At 44.5% G+C, this 19,200-nt stretch overlaps 3 protein-coding genes across 7 annotated transcripts in view; all 3 read right to left on the bottom strand.

Moving 5' to 3' along the window:
- Window positions 1-360: 360 nt before the first annotated feature.
- Window positions 361-9,698, bottom strand: LOC147253543 (uncharacterized). 3 transcript variants are annotated; one of them, XM_086218762.1, is made up of 3 exons: window positions 9,284-9,698; window positions 6,082-7,419; window positions 361-1,816 (listed from the first exon to the last, which is right to left on the bottom strand). In XM_086218762.1, exons 1-3 carry the CDS (start codon window positions 9,399-9,401, stop codon window positions 690-692), a joined length of 2,583 nt encoding a protein of 860 aa, XP_086074888.1. In that variant the 5' UTR covers window positions 9,402-9,698; the 3' UTR covers window positions 361-689. The 3 variants fall into 3 exon arrangements, with proteins under 3 accessions (XP_086074888.1, XP_086074889.1, XP_086074887.1); XM_086218763.1 differs by lacking the exon at window positions 6,082-7,419; XM_086218761.1 differs by lacking the exon at window positions 361-1,816 and having other exon boundaries at window positions 2,186-7,419.
- Window positions 9,699-10,224: 526 nt separating this feature from the next.
- Window positions 10,225-15,913, bottom strand: LOC147253542 (uncharacterized). Of its 2 annotated transcripts, XM_086218760.1 has the most exons (3): window positions 15,469-15,913; window positions 11,985-15,220; window positions 10,225-11,822 (listed from the first exon to the last, which is right to left on the bottom strand). In XM_086218760.1, exons 1-3 carry the CDS (start codon window positions 15,866-15,868, stop codon window positions 11,622-11,624), a joined length of 3,837 nt encoding a protein of 1,278 aa, XP_086074886.1. In that variant the 5' UTR covers window positions 15,869-15,913; the 3' UTR covers window positions 10,225-11,621. The 2 variants fall into 2 exon arrangements, with proteins under 2 accessions (XP_086074886.1, XP_086074885.1); XM_086218759.1 differs by having other exon boundaries at window positions 10,225-15,220.
- A 313-nt stretch (window positions 15,914-16,226) lies between these two features.
- The window catches only part of LOC147253541 (uncharacterized), a 3,891-nt gene continuing 917 nt past the window's right edge, over window positions 16,227-19,200 (bottom strand). For both annotated transcript variants that reach the window (XM_086217287.1, XM_086217288.1), the window contains 3 exons: window positions 18,970-19,200; window positions 18,035-18,460; window positions 16,227-17,957 (listed from right to left, as the gene is read on the bottom strand). The exon at window positions 18,970-19,200 is cut by the window's right edge. In XM_086217287.1, coding sequence (XP_086073413.1) covers window positions 17,125-17,957; window positions 18,035-18,460; window positions 18,970-19,200 — 1,490 coding nt within the window. In that variant the 3' untranslated portion in view covers window positions 16,227-17,124. The remainder of the gene's footprint in view (window positions 17,958-18,034; window positions 18,461-18,969) is intronic.

Raw genomic sequence — 19,200 nt, 5'->3', positions numbered from 1 at the left:
ATGAAGCAACTGCTACAAATGAGAAATGTCTCAGGATGGCACAATAGTAGCGCAACTGTGATTTATTACTAATGAGCTTTACGAAAGCATTTCCTGCTTCAAATCGTTGTGTGCGGTGTGCTAGTCTGTATGTAAACGCTTATGCCAATAACTTCCATGTGTAATAAAACGTATGAAAATCCAGACGAGCCACATTTTCTCCCCTTCTGTAAATCAGCCATAAATGTATAGCATTACTTTGGATTCATGCTCAATAAGTGTCCAAAACATCTTACTACATGATAGCTGCACAGAAAACAACAAAACAGGATGCAACAGTTTTCAGAAAAAAAAAAGTTTTATTGCATATTTCATCAAAATTCACAAATGCTAGTTTGATTTTTCCCCTTCAGTTCATGAACATGATTTGTAGCACCAATTTTTTAAACTCATTTTATGCACCAAAAATATATATATTTTTTTTTAAATTAAGTTGGTTACTGTTGCCCCAAAGGTCATACGTGTAAAATATCTCGATCAGGATCCTGTAGACATCAATGTAGTGAATATGGGGGTAAGATTTTAAGTAAACTTAAAAGTATTTTTATTTAAATGTTAGAAATGTTAAAAAAAAAAAGAAACCAATAATTGCCTCTAATTCAAATGTAAATCACAACTGAAATAAAGTTCAGAAAACTGTGACAACGGTCTCAATCCTGAAAGTCGTCGTGCGGTAAAGGCAGCTCCCCGGTAGCGTGTTTTATATAATGTGAATGAAGCTTTGCCACATCATCGAAGCCCATATCACATTCAAAACACTCCCATTCCCAATATTTGTGCTCTTGGTCTGAGTGAATCTCTTGTGACGGTGGTCCGGTTTCTGCCTTGGCTTCATCAGAGGGATCAGGTGCAGGCATGTCAGATGGTTTTGAAACTTGAATGCAGTGTGTGGGCTCTCCACAATCAGACTCATCAGAGTGAGCCTGCTCCCAAGCCTCCTCGCCACACCGACTTTTCTCCAGACTTCCTTCTATCCCTGCCTCCTCCTGATCACTGGAAAGAAAAAACCTCTTCTTGATTTCTCCTGTTTTTTGAAAATCTGCAGAATTCTTGTTCCCCAGAGACAAAACTCCGAGGTGCTTTTTTCTATGGGACAGAAGATTCCTTCTGAATGAGCCCTGGTGTTTGCTGTAGTGATGTCTCAGATGGGTAGTGCTCCGGAATCTTTTACGGCAAATTTTGCATTTGTACTTCCCCTGATGGTGACGTTGCAGGTGTACATCAAGGGACTCCTCACCCTTGAAGCCTTTGGCGCACATCAGACACCAAAACTGTAGCTTTTTATGGAGCTCTTTGTGAACCATCCAGGTTTCCATGGAAACAAAATCTCGACGACACTGGTCACATCTGGGAGGCTTGGTTTCAACTGGCCTGTGAGTCATCAGGTGACTGAGAAGCCGCGTTTGCCTCACAAACAGCTGTCCACAATACGGACACTCGTAGGTTTGCAAGTCTTGAACACTTTCAGGCACCTTAATCGTCTTGTTATGCAGCTGCTGGTGCTTTCTGAAAGACACCAGGTACGTATAAATCTTCCCGCAGACCAAGCAGGTATAAACGCTGCGACATTTCGTATGCACCGAGGATTCAGCAACTGCAGCACCCAAAGGTTCTATCTGAGGTGAAGCCACGTGACACCAATCTCCATCCTCATCCTTGTCTAAATTTCTCACTGGGGTCCTGTCACATTCAGGATTCATGTCGTCTCCCAGCTGGCCTTCCTCCTCCTCCTCCTCCTCCTCTTCTAGAGAATGCTGGTACAGGTGAGGCTTGAAGTCTTGAAAAGAGAAAGAGACATTTAGGTGTTTTATAAGTACTCCGTGAGCTAACTGGTAGGAGAAGTGCAAGCAATTACAGGTTACATGTTTAATTGTGGCAGGTAAAATAGACTTACAAGACCAAGCTGAGTCTTCTCTTCATTCAAACATGAGGGCCACATGACTCTTACATCTTAACTTTACTTTTTTTTTTTGATCAGTGAGACTGATTTCTAATGTCCTTTCTAAACCTTTCATTCATGTTAATATTTTATGCAAGAGTTGACTTGTAAATTGACAAACTGAAATATTAAAGTCTATTATAAAAGTTCTTACCGAACACCCAGGAGACCTAAAGTAAACTTGAATTAAATGACCAACACAATTCATTCGCGCAAAAAGTTTTATTTGTTTTTTTTTTTTAATGCTTCACCTCCTAAATCCAGAAACAGCAACTTTAACAAGTAGTGAAAAGTTGGTCATCTAGGAGGAAAATAAGATTTTCAATTGCTGTTGCAGCAAAAAAACACAAAAAAAAAACCACACAAAAAAACCCCCCCGAAAAACTCTTCCAATGTAAAGAATACCTCCACTAAGTGGTACAGTGACTACCAACTATCCGAAATGAACTCAAGTGCTTAGTAACGAAAAAAACGTTTCACAACATAGAAATATAATAACACTAAAAAAGAAACACATGGGAGATTGTAAATCAATTCATGCTTAACATATTGTAAGACAATTTACAAGTGCTTGACTTTATTTCATGGTATTGTTGTTCCACATTCCCCATCAAGTCACATAAAAAGTGCACATTACTGGATGCCATACATCTTTTCTTTGAAATAAACAAATATGACCTCATTGGAACAAAACGTACTGAAACGGACACCCGCGATCGATTCATAAAGATACAGAATTTTCACCGTCTTCTGAAACTTTTATCATCAGCACTTCTCCAGGTATTTCTACATGTTAAAGACATGCATACAAGGTTTGTATATCTTTTATGCTGCATCCACTCATGAGCCAGTGATTCCCGAAAAGGAAACTAATCTGTTACCAGACATTCACAACATGTCAACTGAAAAGGGGCAAAATCAACAGGTGAGACAAAACACATCCATATTAGTGTATAAAAGTAGTTACACGACGCATAACATTTGCAAATAATCCAGTGTAAAGGAAAGCCTGAGAATAGATAAACTGACAAAATATAAAGGATCTCAGAGTGTAAACAGGTCAGGAGAGCTACACAAAAATGTGTCATGGAATTTTGTAGTGTAACTTATTGAGGTAACAACAAAAACAATCTACAGTGTCTTCATCAGTTATTTTCAGCTTGTTTTATACACTCCTCAGACATGTTCAGTGTAGTGCTGGTGCAGATCTGTTTCTTCACAAAAAGTAGCTCCACATTCAAAGCAAGTAAGGCCATTGGTATCTCCTGATGAGACAGCAGCGGGGGCGTCAGTCCGCCGTTCGTAATCACCGAAACATTCCTGGTGATGGTCGATGAGGTCCTGCATTTCACTGAAGGTCCTGGGACAACGGGAGCACTGGTAAGAGTCACTGTTGCAGTGCTGAGTTTCGTGACTTTGTAATGCGGCTGGTGAAAGAAAGGCTCTGCCACAATGATGGCACTTGAGGCTACTTTGTGACTGGTTCTTTGGGGTGGGTCGGTTCGGAGTGGAAGATGGAAGGGATTTTCCTGTGTTGTGAGTCAAGGAGAGGTTGGTTTTGAGAGGCTTTGTGGTCATAGCAGCACTGAGCCTTAAGCGAACCTCATTCGGGAGCCGATAGCGGACTTCGTCGTGCCAGGCAAGATGTTGCTGCAACTGATTCTCGGTCCAAAACCCATGGCAGCAGAGAGCACAACAGTAAGGCCTGCTCTTTGCCTTGGTCTTATGTGTTGCTAAGTGTTCCTCAGTCTGGAAAGCTTTCCCGCACTTGTCACACTTGAAAAGATATTTGGCTGCCTGGTCTGGCGGGCGGTTGTTTGGTGGGGAAACCTCAGCTGTGACTTCCGGAGTGTGGATCTCCCGTTTCAAGTCTTGCTTAATGCCCTGGCATACTCGGTTATGGTCAATGAGGGCACCCACGGAGCTGCAGAACTGTCCACACTCAAGGCATAAGACAGCATTCACGGGGACGGGCTCGGATTTGATTTTCTTCCGTCCTTTTTTAACAGGGCCATTTTTCTTTGTGACAACACTGCTTATCACTGTAGTGCTGTCAACAGATGATGTATCTTCTATATTTTTGACTTCATAGGTCGAAGCTACGCTTTCTGTTTGAACACCCACGACAGTCTTATTTTTGCCTTTCACGGCTCTCGAGTGGGCCTGCCACTTGTGAGCACGTAGGCCTCTGACTTTAGCAAAACTGCAAGAACAGAGGGGACATTGGTGACTTTTTATCTTCGGTGACGGTGAGAGCGAGAGGTTTCCATCCACCTGTCCTGGGACCTGCTCCACCGAATTAAGCTGGGATGAGTCTCTCTTAAACTCCACGGCTTCCAAAGCATTACTGTGCTCATTTTCATAATGGGCAGCTAAGAGTGAACCTTCTACAAATGATTTTTTACATTCTTTACATGAAAATACTGGGTGGTCCGGTGGGCTGTTATCCCCAACGCCTTTGTTCATATCAGGCTCCGTCTGGGGAGTCAGCAGGTTAAACATTTGGTGGTCCGGGAGAGCAGAGTGGTTGAGAAACTGCTCTCTCAGCAAGGACCGTGAAAAGATCTTTTCTGAGTGCCATCTTTTGTGGCAGCTGAGCGATAACTTGGAGATGAAAGTCTTCCCGCATACAGAACAGTGAAACAATCCTTTACCGTCTTGCTCTTTTGGTGATACAGTCGACTTGGCTTTTGCTACGGATATGTAGCCCTCAGCATGGATTCTTTTATGCAAGTTTAGAGCGCCAATCACTGAAAAGCTTCTGTCACATATTTTGCACTTATATTTCAAATCAGCTGTATTTTGGATGGTCTGATCTCCAATTTGTCGATCTCCTGTTTCCATTTCTTTTTTTATGCCAGTATTCACGGTCAATCGTTCAGAGCTTTCTCGGGAGTCCAAATCCATACTTTCCTTTGACAATTTGGGGATTTCATTATTTTCAAAGTTTTTGGTCTTGCAATTCCCAACTTGATCTTCTCTTTTCATGCAAAGCTTTTGATGAGCCCGCAAGGAGGACTTGTTATTGAAATGTGCGAGGCATGTTGTACACTGGGGACCCTCAAGGGTGACCGACGATGCCCGGGGTGATGATGGGGAGTGCCCAGTCTCATAACCATGGCTTTTCATATGAAACTGTAATGCTTTCTCCCGTGAAAACAGCTTCCCACAGTCAGGGCAGCTGTACGTGTTCTTCTTCAGCTGCTCCACCTGATGCTGGAAAGACTTAATAGGTGGTGGTAACTGGTCGCTATGGACAACCTGGTGTCTGAGGAGGCTGGAAAACAGTCGGAACGACCTGTTGCAGAGTTCACATTTGTGATTTCCATTTTCATGTTTCCGCATGTGTAATGTCATAATGCCCCTGTGACGGAATTTTCGACCGCACACGGGACATGCAACCTTTACTCTGGAGCGTGAACTTCCATTAACAGATCCTACAACACCTTTTCTTAGCTTTAAATCTGCACATTGACTGGGATTTTGTTTGTGATGGGAGTAAGCTCCCAAAGACCAAAAACCCTTCCCACACTGTTCGCAGTGATAAATCTTTGGGCCTAGAAGGGTCTTTTTGGGGTTGTACTCTTTCTTGGTAATAGACACATTCTCTTCCTTTTGCGCCGAGCAGTTGCTCATGTGATTAAACAAGCTAGCTGCATTTGGATAACGCATCATGCAATCTGGGCAATAGAATTCTTTTGTGTTTGGATGACGAGAAAAAACAGCAGACAACTCCCCACACGTCAAACTTCTCTGCTCTAGTCCCTCTTCCTGGTTCGATAAATCATTTTGTGCATTTGGATCTGTGGGTTCTTTAACGTGACTGCCCTGGGCTACACAGCTCTGGGGTTCATGACCAAATGCGTAAGCTCTCACTGACTGACCTTTAGTCTCTTGTTTTCGCTTATGAACACCATGCCACATTCTGTGAACTCGTAGTGATGACGCACTAGAAAACCAACGGTAACAATCAGGACAATCAAACCTTTCCGCTGTCGGTTTATTCTCTGCTTCTGAGGCTGAGAAGTCAAAGTCAATTTGTACAATTTTCAAATCCATCTCTGGCTTTGAAACTAGACAACTCTGTGAAATGTCTGTTTCACCTTCGTCTCGTCCTTCCTGATCTGATTCACACAGAAGTTCAAGGTCCGGATTCAGGTCTTGTGCAGCCTCGTCCTCAGATTCACTCGCACTGATAACCTGCACGTTGAAGTCCCCAGGTTCATAACTTTCCACATCCTCATCAGTTCCATTTATGTGGGAATCTTCTTCAGCTGTAGAGGTCGAAAGCACGTAATCTGCTTCAATTTCTTCTCCCGTCTCTTTGCTTTTCCCTTCGGAAATCTTCTGTTGAGGTGGCATAGGGGTATGGGCCTGGGCCAACTTTTCAGTTTCTCGGAAAACATCTGTGTGATGAAGCTGATGAGAGTGAAGAGCTGTCGCCCTTGAAAACTTGAGCCCACAATCCTTACATTCAAATGCCTTCTTCTGCAGTTGACACACTTGATGGAGAAACGATTTTGCTGGGGCCTCGTCGCTGTGCACCATGCGCTGATGCCTGTAGTGAAATGCTAATGTCGTAAATACCTTTCCACATTTTTCACATGGAAACCTCTTTGCGGAATGATTAGCATGCCATCTCTGATGGTTCAAGAGGGCAATATGGCCGTTGAAATACTTGTTGCAATCACTACAGTAATAAGTACCGCAGCTTTTCTTTGGTTTTTCTTTGGCTTCTTTAAACTCTTTTATTTCCGGAGAGCACTGGCTGTTGCGGCTGAATCTCTGGTGAGTTCTCAGGCGAAATGGAGCTGTATAAGCTTTACCACAGGAACACTTGAAAAGTTTTTCAGGGGTTTCATCGATACTATTTTCACTGGGTTTTGGATCTACGATCGACTCCTCTGTGTGAAATGAATCCCCTGAACTCCTGTTTCGGGACTTTACCAACTTTCCTTCATGACAACGACGGTGTGCATCGAGAGCAGACGCACGGGAATAATTCCGTCCACAAGACTCACACTGAAATGACTTTTTCTTCAAATGTTCAAGGTCATGAAAAACTGATTTGGAGGCTTGTCTGTGTGAGCGTTGATGGTTGAGCAAGTGTCCAATCACACCGTAGCATTTCCCACAGTCTGGACATTCATAGGTGTGTTGTTTTGTTTTCCCAGAATTCATCTGAGCCCCACACGCCTTTTGGGAGGTTGGGCCATGGTTGTCCTTCATGTGCGAATGGAAGTCACTCAGTTCAGCAAATGTAAGTGAACACAGAGAACAGAAATTGGTTGTTTCACCGTCCTTTTCTGCATCTTGAAAACTGTCCAACTGGTTGTCTAAATACAGTGTTTTTCCTTGGAGGTGATGTTGGCGATGCTCCAAGTAGGTCGCCTCCTCCCTGAAGGCTTCTCCACAATCTTGACAGCAGAATAGCCCAACCCCTAAAAACAGAGAGGGGAAAACAGGAGGTCAAAGCCACTCCTCTTTCCAAAGAAAGAAAGAAATGAAAAAAACACAAATACACAGGTGCATATTATGTCTTTATTTTATAGATGAGAAGAGTTTACAGTATTAGTGATGCAGCAACAGAAGTAGGTCGTACAGAGACATACCATCTTCTTTGGCAAAAGGATAATATCGAAATCTAAAGGTGCTTAACCCTGCTCGATGAAATGAAATTATAATGTCGCATTTGTGTCCAAAAAGCTCAAAGCAGACAGTCTAACCCCGTAAGTGTGAGACTTTAGACTTGGAGCTCAACAAAAAGTACAAGAGGAGGTAGATCAGGAGTTCAATCACAAACTTTGTGGGTACTAGAGCTGAGAGCTGCATGGTTCTATACATTATGTGTACATTAGGTGTATTCTTAATACTTTATATAATCTCACGACTGCTCGGTTTAGTCCATCAGGGCCTGAAATTCAGTCATAGCCGGTAATATTAAGCATAATTTAAAGAGTTCCCATAAATCTATCATTTGCAAAGCAGGAAATACCAGTACACACTGACAACAGAACCAACTGGCACTGGATAAATGGATGAATCTTGCATTTTTCACTCAGTAGTAGTACAATCATTAAAAGGGTTGTCTTCTTTTTACCCCTTTTTAAATGTATATTATCTCTTCATTTCTCCTTTTGAGCTGCAGGAAAAAAAAATCACTGTTTAAAGTGAATCTATTTGGACAGAAAAAAAAAAACCAAGTGTATTTGATACAGGTAACTATTGTTATCTACAATCTTTACTGAAATCAAATGTGTTATTTTGTAAAGGACAAGAGAGACCACGGTGTTAATATACACCATTACAACTCAAACAAACAATTCCACTAACGTTGTGGGAATCGGGCTGATTTTCATCTCCGATGCTCAACTGAAGCACAGCAATAACATTTTACCACATATTTGTGGATTTGGTTGCTTTTAGCTATCTGGTCAACAGCAGAACAACATCAAAATGGCCAGGCTGATTTAAGTTAAATTTGATAAACTCATTAGATTGACCCCAAATAGTTAATTTTTAAAAAAAAATATCTTCATTATAATTTCAAGATGTGGGTTGTTGTTTTTTTTTTTGTTGTTTTTTAATATATACTTATCTATTTTTCAGGAATATTTACACGGGCTTTTACAAAAATAACTGCTAGTAAATGAAGATATTTACTGGCAGTTATTTTACAAAAATAACTGCGAGTAAATATATTTATTTTCAGATTAAAATGTTATTTTCACAACCTGTGACAGAACATTTACAGGTTATTTCTCCCTATGTAAAACGTGAATATTATTAACATCAAATCAGGCGCAGAGGGAACAACTGATCACATCGGGTTTTGGGGAGATCGAGACAGACGCTTATTGAAGAGTAGCCGTGACGGAGGTCTGGCCACATTATGATGGCGTACACAAACCTGAACATAAAGTTATATCTTTTGAAAGTTGGTTGGATTCCGGTTTAAAGCCAAGAAAATTAGAATACGTTGCATGATCACTCTCTAGTAGCACAGACTTTCTTTTAATCACCACAGTCTTGCCTTCAGCGAGCTAATTTTGACATTCGTATGTGTTGACAGCATCTACCGATGCGTTATCATTTTGAGGGAACGACACTAAGCAACCACGGACATGAAAACAAGCACCGCAGTCGTTGCCGTATGTTTGGCATTCAGCACGCACTGCAACAATGCCGCTTTCTCTCAACGATACAACACATCTGTAGATCCTTGTGTTTCAGCTGTCACATGTCGTTACGCCAGCGAACGTTGACGGTGTATTCATCGTGTTGAAGCGGGAGCTAGACACTTACTGTCCGGGGTGTCCTCAGACGATGGACCGCTTGTGTTTCCAGATACTCCGTCTCCACTGAGGGGATCGTCCTCGGCTCCGTCCGTTCTGATCGTCGCGGCAGCAGCAGCTTCGTCCATCTTGGCGTGGTTCTGTTTGCTAGCTTAGCCGTTTATGTTTGTTAGCTAAACAGCGCCACGGCTGTTTCTTAACGCCGTTCTCCTTATCAGCAGTCACTCTGCGCGGATCAAGGAGAACACGAGTAGATATTTATGTGTCTAAGAATCTAATCCGTTACCAAAACGCAGGCGGGCATATTCTAATGTCTTAGCAGGGCGAATGATGGGGAGCAACACGGGGAGCTAGCTCGAACACACACCTGCATCCTACTGGGGTCATCCCCTCAGCGGAAGTGGTTCTTCTTCTACGGTTTATTTCGTCCTCCGAAGTCAATCGCACGCTGCGATGCCAGGGATTGTTTACGTTTAGTCAACAATGTTGAACTGCTCAGGTTAAATCAACAGGTTATTAACGGTAGCAGCTATTGACGGGTTGCATTCGGCGTTAACGTTTCTAATTAACACTTTATTTTCAACCTGGCTGGACTGATTTCAGGTCATTTTGACTGCTGTCAATTCAAATTCTGAGGGTTTTTCTTCATAAGTATATTGCATTCATCATACGCACAGACATATATATAAAATATTATTTATGTAATATGTACATGATCATTTCTTTAGGATAGATGCATGCCGATACAGTTTAGCATGAATTTTCCCATTTTTTTCTTTTAATTTTCATGTATAAATACATTTCAGAAAATGTAGGGTCATGAAAATGCAAGGTCATGCAAGTTTATTTCTAAAAAAGCGCATGAAACCTGAAAATAGTAGCATTCAAATGTTGACCTTGAAATAGATTTACTTTACAAGTATTGCACCACACATTATAATCAAAGGCAAGTTTTATTGAATCCAATATGTAGACATCACAGGAAATTTCTATTTCATTCCATGCTAAAACAGTGGAGAGAGAGAGGTAGAAGGGCACATGTTTTTGAATCTTATGGATGTTAAGACACACAAGGGCAGTTCAGAGTTTTACAAATGGACTGTGTGTTATTTTACAGTAGTAATGACGATTTTCAATTACTTATTGGCCAAACCAATTCACATCACGTGAGGGCAGTTGGGTTTATTCTGTAATCAGTTAAATCTACACAGAAATGGACTGACCTCATCATTCACACCAAGTATACACAGAACTGTATTAAGAAACGGACTTATTAAATATTGGAACATTCCAATCCCATGTGGTCATTTGAGTTTTGCCACAGGTGCAGCTAGAGTAGTGTCACTTGTCCAAATTTTGAGACGTATTAGGTCATAAAAAAAGTGCAAGAAATTAGCAGTCTGACTTGACCTGATGGCCCAAAACATATATTTAGGTTAATAACTGTTTTGCTATTGTGAAAAACATTCATGACAAAACTTCAAAGTTGAATTTATTACAAAATCCACGATTTGAAAACAGTGCCAGCCATAATTGCGTAATGACATGACTTCCTCCGCCAACGACTGAAAAGTTGAGAACTCTAACTGTGAAATGACCTTTACACTGGCAACTGTGCCACACTTTTGTTTACAGTAACGCTTGCTTTAACTAAATTTATATACTGATGAGAACTTTACTTATAAAGGTATCTGGACCCAGCCGATGGCCATGAGAATACAAGTACATCCTGACAGGATTATACAGTATACAGTCAGCTTTTCATTGTACAGAGAAGAGAGTTGATCTGTGTATTGGGAGTGAGGTCACATTGTTGAGTCTACCTTAAGCACAAACTAGGCCTAGAATACCAAGACAGCAGACATGCAGACTGTACTCCTAAAAGGCACACAGTATACTGTACATGAAGAAACACAGTTCAAATGGTTTGTGACATGAATGGAACTAGAAAAGTACTAATTTTCTAAATCTAAAAAGTTATTGGCAATAAATGAAATGTAGATTGGAAAATCTCAGTAATCTGCACCCCTCAGAAGCACCGCAGTTAAATATTTGGATAACTTAAATGCATTTACAGTGAAACTATTTCAGTGGCGCACACACACGCACGCGCACGCACACACACACGCACACGCACGCACACACACACACACACACACACGGCAGTCTGACCAACATTATTTGTAGTCTAACCCAGAGATAAAAGATTAAAACAGGAGGAGTCTAAATCAAGCTTCGTGTTTTTGCTTCTAATGCCCATCAACTGGTCAACCTGTACAACTGAGGGTCAAATAAATGAGGTTCAACAGGATTAAAAATCATACAAAACATAACTAAGTTTACAAATGTCAGATTTCTCCTTGTGCATGTTGTAGGTAATGCATTTGTAGATCCAGCTCACGAGGGAGAGAACACCCACATATCATGCACTGGAGAAGCCGGTCTGGGGCAAAAGGCAAACGGGGTCCGAGTTTGTGAGTGTCACTCTGCGGGGCAAGCTGAGGTAGGGGAAGGGTTTGTGGTATGTGTGGCCTCTCACTCATGACTGCCTGTGGGGTGAAAAAAATATTTGGGTGTGGCGGTCTCGACAGTGCACCAACAGCAACAGAATGGAGAGGATGAGGGCCAGGCAGAGCAAGAGGAGGGAGCGGGGCAAGTGGAGGTGAGAAAAAAGGAGACGGTTGATTTATGATTATTTGAGTGCCCGTTACCATTGGCTGCTGCTGCAGGTCCTGGCCATTTCCTGGTTTGAGTTGCCCAGTGAGCAGTGTTTGAGGACCCACTGGATTACTTTGGAAGCCCCATACTGGCGTTCCCATCCCCTGACCAAAACGATGAGTCTCGTACTGGATGGAGATGGGAACCTTCTGAGTGGCCGTCTGATTCTGCACAGTGGCCCAGCCAGTTGACACCTGCTTTTGTTGTAACTGGAAATCTTGATTATTTACCAGTTTCTCAGGGGAGTTTACAGTTTTTGAAATACCTGTTGGTGTTTGGAGGTCCCATAAGGTGCTACCTACCCCGTGAGAAACAGGAGTCGATATTGGCATTGGACTGCTTTGGTCTATCTGAGCTGAGGGGGGTGCACCTGCTAAGCCAGAAGCCCACTGCTTCTGCGGCTCACAGTCATTCCACGGCTTATCTGGCTGGTTAACAGTCGGCGGTATTACTTGAGGATTACTCATGTCCCATGTCCTACTGTCCTCTTTCTTAGGTGTTGGAGGCTCCTTTTGCGTTGACACTGGGGCACCAGGCCACCTTGGCAGTTGTAGCTCTTGGCCGAGCTTATTTGGAGAGCTCTGTGAATTTGCCAGCAAAGCAGGTCGGACGCTCCACAACGCAGCGCCGTCAATGAAGTTGGACGGAACAGAAAAATCGTGCTGCAAAGAGCTTGAGGAAGCTAAAGCTGTGGATGTAGCTGTGCTGCTCCATGTCACAGGCTTGGGCTGCCTGTGCTGCTCCAGCTCACTTGCTGCTGATGGACTGGATTTTTTTGGCACAGCAGCAGCTTGCAGGGAGTTGATGGAGCTCTCTTTCATGTGACAAGTCTCTAAGGTCAGAACAGATGTGGAGCCTGACTGAGATATCAAAGAGCTATCTACCCAGCCTGGCCTCTGATGGTGCTGCTGCAGGCCTGGCTGTGGTAGGCTGTCGAAAGATGGCGGCTGTGGAGCCAGATGTGGCTGCTGTGATGATGGTACAGGCATGACCTCACCACCATCCACCTTCCATTGGACAGGTGGAGGGTGGAGCTCTGACAGCCACGACTCCTTCTGCGGACGGACTTGTAGCTCCACCCGCGAGGTGAGCATGGAAGACTGTGGCTGCGTCACCCTTCTCTGCAGCTCAGTGTCTCTCATTGCAGAAACAGGATATGGAGGTGGCTGTGAGCTAGTCATCCCTGAGCCTCCTAACGGTCTAGACACACCCCAGGTCAACCTCCCCCCTCTCCTTCCCCTGCCACCCCTGCCTCTCATCCGAGAACCCATTGTTAAAGAGTTGTACGGGCTGAAACCTTGGCGCTTACGAGCATGAATCTTCTGGTGTACTAGCAGGCTGCTGAACCAGGAGAAGGTTTTATTACACTCATCACAGCGATGAGGTCTCTCTCCTGTGTGCGTGTTCATGTGATCACGGAGCAGGTAGGCTAACCCAAAGCTCTTATCGCAAAGGTCACACTTGTGTGGCTTGTCACCATTATGTGAAAGCATATGATGCTGCAGCTGGGTCTCATCGCTGTAGCCTTTGCGGCAGCTGGTGCAGCGGAATGGTTTTTCCTGATGCAGCTTTTGATGGGTTCTCATGTTCTGCAGGAAGGCAAAATCCTTCCCGCAGTCGGGACATTTGTATGGCTTCTTGCCTGTATGGATGATGAGATGTTGCTGCAAGTAGCTGCTGAATCGAAATCCTTTGCCACACACTTTGCACTGGTACGGCTTATCCTTGGAATGTATGCGCATGTGGAGCTCTAAAACGGAGCGATGGCGAAATGCTTTCCCGCACTCTGAACACTTGTACGACTTCATATTTACATCACTTTTCCACTTTCCCTGCACGTTATCATTGCTTAATGGAGTGACTGGTTTCTGAGGTGCTGCTGCCACTTTTTCTAAATATTGTGCTACAGATTTGTGGGCGCTTAACAAATGTAATTTTAAACTCACTTCATCACGATAAATACTTGGGCAATGGGGACAAGTGTGTCCTTTCTCCCAATACTTATTAATGTCCTTGGGAGGTTTGGGGGTTCTCTCCAGCGTCTCATACTCTGCCTCGTGAATGAGCATGTGGGCTCTCAGGGTCGCTGGTGTGTTGTAGGTCTGCGGACAAAGGGGGCAGCTGAAAGTGCGTTTCGGTTCCTCACTCTGGTGAGTGTTCTCTTTTCCACGAACTGCCTCCGGTACAGTTACAGGGGTCTGTTTGCTGCTAGGTTTCTCAGCAGAGGAGAGCGGGCTGTTATCGCGTAGTCTATGCTGGCGGCAGTGTGCCTTCATGTTCTGAGCAAAGGCAAATTTTTTACCGCATTCGGGGCAGCGGAAGGGCTTCTGGCCCGTGTGCAGATACTGATGCTGATGGAGAAGGCTGCTATATTTGAAGATCTTACCACAGATGTTGCACAGGTGGGAGCGGGCGTTGTCAGTGTGCTTGCGGCGGTGGTCCTCCATAACAGAATAGTGTTTGAAGACCATGCCGCACTCTGGGCATTCGTAGGGTTTGAGGGCAGCGTGGCATCGTTGGTGGAGGCGAAGTGCCATGCTGTTTGGGAAAGTCTGATTGCACTCCTTACATGCAAAGTTGCTCTCCTGGGAGTGGAGCATCATGTGCTTTGTGACTGATACCTTAAATTGGAACTCTTGGCGGCAAAGGGGGCAGTGGTAAGGCTTCTCTGCTGTATTGCTGCAGGCGTGGTCCCTCAACCTCCCCACTGTAAAGAATATCCTCTCACACGCCGCACATTCAAAACTACCCTCCTCCTCCTCCTCCTCCTCCTCCTCCTCTACTTCCATCTCCTTCTTTGGGTTAATAAATTGCTCCTCCTTCTCTTTATGTTCATTCCTGTGTTTAATGAGGCTGCTGCGGTGCTGAAAGGTAAGGCCACACTCTTTGCAGGTGAGGGGCGTGAGCTCATCCTCGTGTGCATGAAAGTGGCGGTGAAGGTTGAACGTCTCACGCCGATTGAAACACTTTCCACATTCCTTGCACACCAATCGGCACTTTTTGGGCTTAGCTGTCAAATCAGTGTCCTCCCCTCTGTCTGCCTCATCATTGTCCTCAGCCACGTCCTCGACCCCTTCAGCGTCTTCCACTGGCTCCTCAGACAGTTCCTTCCCTGCACTCTTCAAATAAACATGGGAGTTTTCCTTGTCAGGATTTTCCTCTGCATCAGCAGCATCAACATGTGTTTCCTTCTGCGTCTCCTCTGAACCCTCTACTTTATTATTGAGGCCTGGAAGAGAAAGTACATGATACAATACTAACTTAACAAAGTTAAATCAACAGCAAACATTGATCAGTTACTTGTGAAATGCACGCACAGTTATAAAGTGTAAATAGAGGAAAATCTGGAGTGCGGGGCGCTAGCTTGTTATGCTCCACAGAGTTCACAGTGTACACTGAACCTGGAGTTAAAGGTGTAGCTAGGGTTAGCCTGGAGGCTAAAGCTAACAGTGAAATACATTAACAATGTTAGCATACCACACTTATCATTTTCCTCCTCGTATGCTTTTGCCTCTTCGTCGTCGTCGTCGTCTTCTTCAGGCTCGGACCAGTCGTATGCCCGCTGGTCGCCTCCGGGAGGCTCGGCCATTTTTGGAGCCGATGCTTGCTCCTCTGATGAATTACATGTTGTTTTGTCGGCTCCAGCACCAGACTCGCCACTAACCTCAGAATGGCTGGCATTGCAGCCGCCGTCTTTGCCAGCAGTGACTGTCTGCTCGCTGTCGGGGCTCTCCTCGGTTTTCGCTAATGTCGCTTCATCCGACTGCTCGGAGTTGCACCGCGGCTCCAACGTGTCAGTATTCCCCCCAGATGTTTCCACCTCCTCCGCCAGGGATTTCTGTCGTTTCGGAGACTCCGATGGGGCTACGGCGGCCATATTTCACCCATGCACCCCTTGTCCAGCGCACACAACACAGCAGCAGCCTGCATGAAAAAGGAAATGAAGTTTCCGTTTGGAATTTTCAAAATAAAACAAGTTAAATGTAAAGACTTGAATAATACATTGATCTCTCAACAAGTGTTGTGATTTTGTAACAAAGCAACCTCTTTTCACCTGATAAATTTAGAAAAATAACCAATACGTTTTATTCATAATACACTTTTCTTTTGGCACAAGTCTCAAAGTTCAACAGTTTTAAAAAAGTGAGCATAAAAGTAAATCAAGACAGAGGGATAGTGCATCATAAATCAGAATGGCAGATACTATTTAACAAATCCACAAGTGATCAGATGGATTTATCTGTAGTCCATATCTGACTTTTATTAAAGTTTTGTTACATTTCATCCAAACAGTAGCTATCTACAAAATATAGCTTGTGCAAAACTACGAAGATGATGGCCATATGCTGTTTCTTTGCATCTATGTACAAACACATCCATTGTACTGCATGCAAGAGTATCATAAATAGCCCTACATACTTATGTATGCTTTTAAATTCCACCAGGATGAACATCTGAAGCCTACTGTGATGCTTTTCATATCATCAAAAACAAAACAAAACACAGGCAACTCTGTAACGTTTTTGTTTCAAAATGCACTGAACATGAACACGGTCTGACCTTGTTTTCCAACCGATGCTGGATAAGTACGCACCTTGATGAGAAACACAAGCATACAATAGCGAGTAATTACAATAGCTGTTTAACTACAATATACGCAGATTACAAGTTCTTGATGACAAAGTAGTTAGTGTGTCAGGAGCACGAAAGACAGTCCTGAACTAGTAAGAGCATCTGACAGTTTTACAGCTCTGCTGCAACGCGTATACTGTGACATACATATTAAACATCTGCACCTATATTAGCTTCTTGACAGGGTAAGTCTCATGGGTGAAGTTGTCCCTCCTTGGAGGAAATATTTGACAGGAAGTCTTTTTAGAATATGTACAGTAAGTCTGAGGAACCGAGCTAAATTTAAGGCCACCCTATTATCTCGTGTGTCTAAGCTTCTTATCCATTTGAGTCCGTTCTGTGGACAACCGCACGTGTCGGTTGCTTAACTGGAGGTAAAAGTCCAAAGAACAGTTTCTTTTTACAGAAATACTGTCAATAAAAAACAAGTATGATTCCTTGTCACATTTTGGAAGTGTGCACAGCGTGTACGTTTGAGTTTTTTTCCTTTTAAACTCCTCGTCAGCGTCGTCGCCTGCGCCTGTGGTCGACAGCTCTTCCTCGCCGTGGCCTCTGCACGCTCCCATTCGTGTCTGTCGGTGGATGAGAGGAAAAAGTGCCACGTATGTCAGGTGATGACGGTGCAGGTACCACGGCGACAGCTGAATGATTATTAGTATGCTGGGTGACTTGTGGCTGTTGCGTTTGTTGCTGTGGAGCATCAACTCGCTGTTGCTGCTGAGGCTCTGTGTGTTGTAGCTGCTGCTGCTGCTGCGTCTGAGCCGACTGAGGCGCTAAGTGCTGTTGAGATGTTTGTGATTGGTGTGCTTGTTGTACACGATTTTGCGGCTGCGGCTGTTGCTGTTGCTGGGCTTCAAGCACTCCTAACAGCCTCTGCAAGAGGACGTTGTTTTGCTGAAGGCTGACTGCTAACGCCTCTTGTGAGGCGACAAGGGTTCTCATGTCCTGCCTGAAACCTTCCCCAAACTCCCGCAGACTCTTCTCCACCCGATTTCCCAGCTGAATCGCTGCCTCCCCCAACCCTCGCAGCTCATCTTCAAGCCAGGAGCTACGTGGTGGGGCTTCGAGAGGACCCTGCTGTGCTCCAAGTGACGGCTGAGGGCTACTGGGCTGAGGGCTGCCGTTGAGGAAAGGAGCGCTGTAGAGGGGGGAAGGGGGCAGCCATCGTTCCGATGGAGGAGGTGGTCCAATGCCGAGTCCTAGTCCTAATCCTAATTTGTCCTCCATGCTGTTCTCCACTGGTTCACATTCAGGGTCTCCCACATCTCTGTCACGCTCAGGATTGTCCTCATCCTTCTCTAAACAATCTCTCTCCGAGCCCTCAATGCCAACACCTGCAAACAACACACAAACACGGTCAACAGCTGTTTCCTTCATAGACGTTGAGTAGCCGAGTATCAGTTTAGTTTACCTGTATCAGAGTCAGGGAAGCAGGAGAAACTGGGCTTCTGTCTGGTGCTTTGCTTTTGCCGAGCTTGTTGAAGCCTGGGGCTCGCCTGTGAAGGATGCCCCAGCATTGATGCTCCTCTGCTGGATGGCAGGTAACAGCTACGGTGGCGGGCATCCGCTAGCCTGCCCCCGTTACGTCTCTTTAAGTCATCCCAACGCTTTTTCACCTCCCGAAGCGTACGGGGGACTCTGGACACAGCGTTGACTCTCTCTAGGATTCCTGCCCAGATGCGTTCTCTCTCCCGTCGTCGGAGCCTCCCCGCAGGACCAAACAGCTCTCCTTCACAACGAGTCACTTCAGACACCAACACCTCCAGTTCTGCTCCGCTGAAACGACTCTTTCGTTTGCCTGCACCGCCAGCCGCCAGTGCTGCTGACATCGCTCGGTCTGTTGGGGGGAGAGCAAACACCCAGAAAACAAAAGTCAAATACATGAGTGAAAGAAAACATCCTGAGCCAGGAGGAGAAATGTGCTTCAGCAACATCAGATTAAAACTACTTCAGGTAGACAAAGTAGCACTAAATGTACTTCAATACCATAAATACTCTCTAGGTAAAATGATGCAGGTGTTAAATCAGGTAAACGAATATCAAATACACATATACGCAAATACTTTTCAAAGGCACATCCTGTACGGAGGAGTTACTTACTCATCCAAGATGTTCGGGTTATATTTTGTTTGTATTTGTGAGCTCACGGAAGTTGAGAAAAATGTCATATTGACGGGGGACGTTAGTAGAAAACCAAATGACACACAGCGGTTTTCAAGCAAAAATGATCAAATCTTTTGCCTAAAGATCGACAAAACCCTGTGCTCTGCAGACGCTCACACACTCCTAACCAAGAACACGTGGTGTCCAGTTCCCCTAAATGCCCATAATCCTACTCATCCTTACTTTGTTCGATGGACAAGAGGTCGTCTGATGACATGCCTGGCGCCATGATGTTGGGGTGCACCACTACTACATTGAAGGGGAGCCCACCAGGTAACCCACTGTTCTGGTCACAGCTGCCCTCCGAGTCGTCATCCTCCCTGGGGAAGCCGTTTTCTGAGACTCCCCCTCCAAAGGGTCCCTCCGGAGACTCCACTTTGATGTGCATGGGAGGTGATTGCTCGTACAGCAGAC

Source organism: Aulostomus chinensis, chromosome 11, assembly GCF_037954235.1.
Source record: "Aulostomus chinensis isolate RoL2024-O1b breed Wild chromosome 11, RoL_Achi_v1.0, whole genome shotgun sequence".
Taxonomy (NCBI): domain Eukaryota; kingdom Metazoa; phylum Chordata; class Actinopteri; order Syngnathiformes; family Aulostomidae; genus Aulostomus; species Aulostomus chinensis.
Note: the sequence above shows the minus strand (reverse complement) of the source record. Positions and strands in the feature narration are given on the sequence as shown.

Coding starts and splice junctions, on each gene's coding strand:
- LOC147253543 (XM_086218761.1), bottom strand. CDS start 9,401: ATGGACGAAGCTGCTGCTGCCGCGACGATCAGAACGGACGGAGCCGAG. Junction 7,420..9,283: donor GTCTGAGGACACCCCGGACA/GTAAGTGTCTAG, acceptor CTCTGTTTTTAG/GGGTTGGGCTATTCTGCTGT.
- LOC147253542 (XM_086218759.1), bottom strand. CDS start 15,868: ATGGCCGCCGTAGCCCCATCGGAGTCTCCGAAACGACAGAAATCCCTG. Junction 15,221..15,468: donor GGAGGAAAATGATAAGTGTG/GTATGCTAACAT, acceptor TTTCTCTTCCAG/GCCTCAATAATAAAGTAGAG.